This window comes from Pygoscelis adeliae, unplaced genomic scaffold, assembly GCF_000699105.1.
Source record: "Pygoscelis adeliae isolate BGI_AS28 unplaced genomic scaffold, ASM69910v1 Scaffold616, whole genome shotgun sequence".
In the NCBI taxonomy this organism is placed as follows: Eukaryota; Metazoa; Chordata; class Aves; order Sphenisciformes; family Spheniscidae; genus Pygoscelis; species Pygoscelis adeliae.
In genome coordinates this window covers 24,074-31,513 of record NW_008824906.1, presented here as the reverse complement: position 1 = coordinate 31,513, position 7,440 = coordinate 24,074, and the positions used below count along the sequence as shown (strand labels likewise).

The 7,440-nt window shown below is 42.1% G+C and overlaps 1 protein-coding gene across 1 annotated transcript in view; it reads left to right on the top strand.

The window, feature by feature from the left end:
* The first annotated feature begins 3,336 nt into the window (after positions 1-3,336).
* KHDRBS1 (KH domain containing, RNA binding, signal transduction associated 1) overlaps positions 3,337-7,440 on the top strand; it is a 10,502-nt gene continuing 6,398 nt past the window's right edge. The window contains exons 1-4 of the mRNA XM_009324907.1: positions 3,337-3,382; positions 3,461-3,588; positions 4,168-4,284; positions 5,339-5,485. Coding sequence (XP_009323182.1) covers positions 3,337-3,382; positions 3,461-3,588; positions 4,168-4,284; positions 5,339-5,485 — 438 coding nt within the window. The remainder of the gene's footprint in view (positions 3,383-3,460; positions 3,589-4,167; positions 4,285-5,338; positions 5,486-7,440) is intronic.

The window sequence follows — 7,440 nt, the reverse complement described above, 5'->3', positions numbered from 1 at the left end:
TTTTGGAGGCTCCCATCCCCAAACTCTTTTGGGGGTTTTGGGGGTGTTTTTTCGGTTTTTTGGGCACGGGGTCAGTATTATCATACTGTTAAGATAATACTCTCAGTATTATGAATGAACAGAATGTGTCTCTGCTTACAGAGCACAAGCGTGCTGCAGGACAATGTTTAATATGGGGGTTTTTTTGTTAAGGAAGAGCTTGGGCTTAGATCAGGAGTAGCACTGTGGCTGCTTAACCTCGTCCTTGTGAAGCAGCGGTGTTACCAACCCCCTTTACCTACCCCTTAGGATTTCTTCTGAGACAATGCAATCACTGCCCCACATGAAGTCCTGGAAACCACTGCCACACATGCCGCCAGACTGCTGACATTCCCCGTGGCAAGAAGGTAACCTTCTGCTGCACCTCTGACACGGCTTTAAAAAATCAGCACTGAAATGAGGCATGCTTAATCCCTCAAGGTATACGTACGCTTCTCCTTCGTATCAGTAAGTGGTCTGACAAACTGCTACCACTCATCAGTTCATTCAGTACTGCTTCATGTTGCGTAGCTAATATGCCAGAATGCATACAGATAACGCTGGAATCCGGAGTAGTAGGACACATCACAAGTGGCATGTTTTCAGTCTGTCTTCACACCTATTTCCAGACTTGGAGTTTGTTCTGAAGGTGTGAAGGGGACTGCTAGGTCACCCGCGCTGACCTGAATTGCAAAAGCTGGAGAACTCGGAGTTATTCTGCTGGGGCAGGGTTTTTTCTTCTCGTTATGTTTTGTATTTCGTTTGAAGACTTGGCGATGGTGGATCCGATGCTTTTCTTAGCAAATGGTTAATGGTTTGTTGCCCTCACAGACCAACTGTCGGATGTCGTTGCTACTGTTGCAGGAGGCAGAATGGGTTTTGCTGTGTGGTTGCAGAGGCTTACATCTGATTGCGTTGTGTTTTGACAAGGAAGAAGAAGATGCCTCTGGGTAGTTTAATTTACATCAAGAAAGTTTTAGGGCGCTTTTATTCTTGATGTGAGTGTAGAAAACACTTCTTGTTAACATGGAGAATGCATTTTCAGAAATTCACTTTTTTTTTGGAGAACCAAAATATTTGAGAAGTAATTGCATTGTATTATAGGGTCTAAAGCTATGCCTAACCAGGGATAAGGCCACCAGTGCAATCTTTAGTTTCCAAATCTTGATTCTCTGATCTGTTCTTATAGCTAAAATTAAAAAAAGTACATAAAACTAACCAAGGCAGCCAGCTCTGTTGCTTATTTTATAAATTTGACAGTGCTTGAACTTCTGGGTTTTTTACTTTTGCATAGTGTCTTCAGAAGATAATTCTTTTTAAAGCAAAAATCAAGCTATCTTTTTCAAAGCGATTAGATCCGGTACTTTTTTCCAACTAAGGAGTCATGGTAACACTTTTGTAAGGGAGCCAAGGTGCTGTTGCAAGTAGAAATATAAAATGTAGGCTTTTTTTCATAATTATGCAACACAATCTCCAAGTTCTATATTTAGATCTCTAAACTAAAAACCAGTTTATATTACTGTGTCCATAACTGAAAAGATAAAATTTTGATCTTGTTTTCTTAAGGTGGTTTGGTTTTTTTCGGTTGCACATCTAGCTGCTTGACTTCCTTGTGGTCTGCACCATTTGAAAGATGCCAGTCGTGCTTCTCAGCCCCTGAGGCTGCGGTTGCCTGTCCAGTCAGAAGGGTGGTGGTCGCCCATTGTTCCTATTTTGGATGATATGAGAATATCGCTAGGTGGATAATACGTCACGTATCTGATATGCCAATCTTCCAGAACTGTAAACATGAACGTTTAGTCTAAAGCATATAGTTTCTGACATGGACAGAAATCACAGGAAACGCAAGATATTGAAGCTGCCCCCTTTAAATTCTGGTAATGACTAAGCAGTCTTCAGTTTCAGTTTCGTCTTGCAGCTTTAATCCAGTTATGTGTATAATCTTGTGAAAGTGTCTCTTTCCCCTGAGACGTGAGAAGTTGTATTTAGAGCACTTTTGACTCAGAAGAGATACAGTTCTTGAGTTTGCTGATGAAATGGCACAATTTAACTTTTAAGGAAGGGTCATGCTCCTCCCCTGATAAGCATCTGTAAATAATAATTTGTGATGGCTATGCATGGTGTGACCGATTTCCTTTTTGGTTGGACCAAAGAGCGCATAACGGTTCACCAGTAACTTGGGATTGTTAGTAATGGATTGGCTCCAAATTTGGGGGAACTTGTCTAGTTGTTGGGTCATTAAATAAAAGTTGTACATGACTGGACATCTCTGGAAAAGAAAAGCCAGTCAGCTATGGGCTGCATTCTTTTGAAAGATGTTGGGTGTTTGTCTTGTGCAAGGGAAAGTGCATTAACGACCGTAAGAACCCATGCTAGAAATGCCTGCCTTGAAGATGATCTTCAGTCTTCTCCATTTGGGTCGTCTTTTATGAGGTGCCTGTCTCCTGCCATCTCTCAGCAAAAGTTTAATTTCTAGCCAGACTTGAGAAGGTGTTTGTGCAGTAGTTCCTAATTGGCCTACCTTAATGACCTACTTCCAGAAGGTTATTTGGACTTTGTTCCAGATCCCCCTCAGGCTGCAGCATTGCCTTCAGTTCAGTCAGTGTTTTTCCAAGACTCTACAATTCACAATGTACAATTAAAAATCAGAATCTTATTTTGAGAGGCAAAAATTTGTAGTTGCATTGCCTGAATCAAGTTAAGGACTTCTGACACTCACTTTTATGGCCATATGCCTGAGGCTTACAACTTAAAAACCAAGTTATGAATTGCTTGTGTGATGAAGGTACATTCATTTAATGAAATGAAGCTTATAAGAATTTCATAAGCCAGATCACACTCCACTGTGTCACTCATTCAGGCTTCTGTTCGTTAGGAATGTTTTCAACTTAACTGAAATTCATAGTGTCAGTGTGCGTTGACACCACTACTTAAGTTGCAGATTTAAAATAGTGCATCAGCTTGAATGATAAAAGCTTGCCTGATTTGCTGATGGCCGCTGCGTTGTAGCAAGCGTATCCAGTAGCGTAGCTGGGGCTGGTTTCTTTGTAGGTTTAGGAGTCTACACGTGGGTACTGCATTCGCGGTGGAGGCATGAGTCTGGGGACCGATAGAGGAAGGCACAGCAGAAGTGATACGCAAAACTGTACTTACAGTTTCCTACTCTTACCTCTTGGAGTTATGTGTAGAGCATTCTCTACTCTTCTTTCTTATTTTTGTTCATTATCCTGTTTTTGGCCTTCTGGAATCCCTAGATGTGAAGGGAGGAAGAGGCAAGCTGGGCTAGCGCTAAAGAGGTGGCCTGTCTGTCCAGATTCCATGAATACAACTATAAGCGTTCATATATTCACAGAGAATGAGGGTGGTATGTCCTGTCATAATTCCAACTCTAAAATGATGCTTGTTTGAGGAATATAAGCAGCCCTATTTTTATCTTGTTTAGAAATTGAAAAAATTCAGAAGGGTGAAACAACAAAGAAGGATGAGGAAGAGAACTACCTGGATTTATTTTCCCACAAGAATATGAAACTGAAAGAACGAGTTCTGATACCTGTCAAACAGTACCCCAAGGTGAGGGCCAGAAAATAGCTTACTGAATCTCTGTGATTTGCTTATTTTCTATGGATTTTATGGCTGACTTTTAGAGATAGTAGCTGTCAAAGTGTCATCAGGAGTTATGCCAGTGTTCCACTATCGCTACGGAATTTTTCCTATGCAAGCTTGCAGGATCTGATTTCTAATATATTACATTTCTAGAATGTCTTGGGATAAAGCTAAATGGTGATGCATAGCTGTGATCTTTTATTACTAGAATAGACACTTTCCTAGGTAGAGCTTTGTGTTTTGCAGTTAAGGACTCATTTAACTCTTAAGACTTGCTGTCTGTAAAACTACTGGAGAGTAGATGTTAGAATTAAACGCTTTACGTGAGTTAATTCACCTTGATTTTCTGGTGGAGCATTTTTTCATGAAAAGAATGTTCTGAACTTAAATTTTCCTGTGCATTTTTTGGTCTGTATTTTTTGGTGAGGTGAAGAGAAAATGGAGTGGCTAAATTTTTTTGTCAGCCAGCATAACATTCAGAAAAGCTTTGTTAAGGCTACTGAGCTCTGGAGCTTTTTTTTTTCTTTTTTTCCCCTCCATTTACAGTTCAACTTTGTTGGAAAGATTTTGGGACCTCAAGGCAACACCATCAAGAGACTTCAGGAAGAAACTGGTGCTAAGATATCTGTGCTTGGGAAGGGTTCAATGCGAGATAAAGCAAAGGTAAGGGAATCGCCCTTGGAAACATACGTGTATGTTAATGCCTTCCATGTTGCTGTGAGAAGTAGTGGTTCTCAAAGCATTTTATAAAAGATTAAACCATTAAAATCCAAAAGCAAAGGCAGTAGGAAGTCACGCTTCCTAAATTGTTCTGTGCATGCTGGGAGCAATCTTGATTGGGGCAGAAGTGTGATGCATGTTTTCTTTGTGAGCGTGACTTAGAGACCAGTCATCTTTTGCTATCCTGTACCCTTGGATGCAGAGATTGTACTTCTTTCTTTCATATCAACTAAGTTTATGAAGTAAGAATTAATTCCAGCTACTCTGTGAAAAGTCATTCACTAAAGGAATGTTTCCCCTCCAGAAACAAACAAAAAAAAAAAAACTTTTTTCCAGCTGTTCCCTCTGAAATCCTTATATTCTCATGGTTCACGGTAGATGTTGGAGCAGTATGTTCCTGGTAATCTTTAGTGAATCACAAAGTGCCAGGAGGCTTTTTTGAGCAGAAAAAACGGAAAGAATTTTTTTTTCTTCCTGCTTACTCCCCAAACTGAGCTAACAGTCGACAGAGCTGTAACTTAATTCAGCTTTTTACTTTAGCAGCATGAAAAGCTTTTACACTTCTAGCTTATTTGCAGCTTCTTAAAGCCATCTGAATAACACAGGTGTCTAAGAACAGAGTTAAAGAGCAAGCCTGTTTGAGGCATTAGACTTCACTAGGTGGTAAAGAACACCTCAGGCAGAAAGGTGGTGTAGAAGAGGAAGAGCACTGCTTGCATATGCTTCATCTTTTGGAAAAAAAGGTGGCTGGCATCAGTGCGTTAGCAAAAATATCATAGTCACCTGAAAAGGCAGCTATAAAAGGCTGGAAGTTGTAGATTGCCTGTGGCTTTTTATAAAACCGTATGCTCATGTGTATGTTGTTACGATCTGTGTCCAGGCATGGCCAAAACACTTTCTATGCCTTAACAGGAAACGTCTGTAAAAACAGATAAAAGAAAAGTAGTTTCTCTGCATCTTATTTAGTTTTAGGAATCTCTAATCTGCTTTGTTTCAGGAGGAAGAACTGCGTAAAGGGGGAGATCCTAAATATGCCCATCTAAATATGGATTTGCATGTCTTCATTGAAGTTTTTGGACCCCCTTGTGAAGCATATGCTCTGATGGCTCATGCCATGGAAGAAGTCAAGAAGTTCCTTGTTCCAGTATGTATACTGATGCTCTTTTCTTGAAGGAGGTAGATGGGTTGTGAATCTGGCTATAAGGTTGGGTAGAACTTGCACAGTGTAAAGTTTATGCTACAGGAATGGTGATAGTTGAGGAAGCCCTGGAGTATTAAGTGTGTGTGTGGCAGCTTAAGATGACCCCATTAATCTTGCATGAAGGCATGTATTGTTCCCCTAACCATAATTAGAAAGACATACACTTACAGGGCAATTGTACAGAATGCTTGGAGTAGGTATTTCTCTCCCAGTACTAGCTGTGGACACTGGGATGGGTGGGTAGCTTGTCTAGCTCCATGTGTCAGTTTTAGCGGGGGAATAGCTTTAGCCATGCCTGGCATGGAAGAGACTTCTTGGATGGGTTCCTCTGACTTGGATCTGTAGCGTAGAAATCTGGCTAGAAAACTTCATTGGTCAGATCAGAAACTCTTAAGTACGGAGATGTTTGCTCTGCTCTAAAGGGGTGGTGTGAGGATGAGGAGGGTGATTGCCCAGGCAGCTCGGTAGTAGTATTTGATGTTGTAGTCAGTTTGAGACGCATCTGTTAAGTCAATATTTCTGTTGCTTTAAATATGGATGATGTGAAGGAACCTCTTTGCTTATCAGGCATTTATACAGATGACACTTGTTATCTGTTTGTGGATGTCTTTTACTGGTGAACCTTGTAAGACCTTTATGGTCAGCTTCATGTCAGTTTTGTGCCAGCTAGAGTATTGACTCCAAGAACTGCAGAACTTGAAGGAGTCTTTCGCATGTTATTAAAACGATGCTATTGCTTGCTAAATTAAGAAAAAAACAAAATGGGAAGGAAGCACTGCGTGCTTCCTGCTTCTGGCTAGCTCAGCCTGTAATTCAGAGACCTGGCAGGTAGAGAGCTGGATATACCTTGGCACCGTGCTCCACAGTTGAGACTGGGAGCTCAGATGTTCTGCCTGAAGTACCAGGGGCGGGTGGAACCCGAGAGCGGTGGGTGATAGGGAAGTGTGGAAAAGCACGTGGGTACTGTGTGATTTCTGAGAGTCTGACACAGAGGAGGAGAGATGGCTGTGTGAAGTGCCTTTGAAGGAAAGAGGTCATCTTCAAGGAGCCCCTGGGATGTACAAAACCTCAGCTTGCTAAAGCAAGCGCACAGCCTTGCTATTTAAAGTGTCTTATCTATCGCTGCCTTCAAACAATGTGTTAAACTTGTGAAAATTGACAGAGAAGTCACTATGGAAGCCAGCAGCGCTGTGAAGGCACATCTGATAGGAGACTCCTTGCTTTGTGGTGTTGCTATGGCATCGTGAAGATCCTCGGTGGGAGGCCCAGGCTGTGTGTCGAGGGGAGGGGTGGGGTACGATGGCTTCTGCGGGGTCACCAGAGATCTGTACTAATTCCTGAAGGTAGATCCCCTGAGGCGATAAAAATGCATGGAGCCAGAAAATACTGCATTCCTAAGAATTTGAAAAGGCAGCCTGGATTTGCAAATGGGTATTTGCTCTTCATCAGGCTGCATCCTATCCTGTTCCTTCAGTGTGCTGGGAGCACAGCAGTATGTTGTTACCTTATGTAGGCTCATTGCCAGCCACTTGCCTTTAAATGGGAGCTGTAAGGTGCTTGAGGCGAGATACGTCTTGCCTGACTTCACCTCTGAACTCTCCAACATTTGCAAATAAGTCTTGCTGACGTGCCTGGGATGCCGAACATCTTCAGATGCCTCCAGAACCCCTATGAGCGAGGTCTTCTTCCCAGGGACCAGCTGTAGTGCTCACTGCAGCTCTCGGACGTGCAGGTGGCGTGCCCTTCTTGGCCGGTTTGGAGAAGGCTGGCAGTTGTGCACTGCTGCCTGCTGAGCAAATCCCAGTAAAACTAACCAGCAGATTTTAATTTAGGACTATCGGGTTATTTTTATTCCAGCATGGTAGCCTGTGATATCCTGGAGCACAGACTGGCTAAAA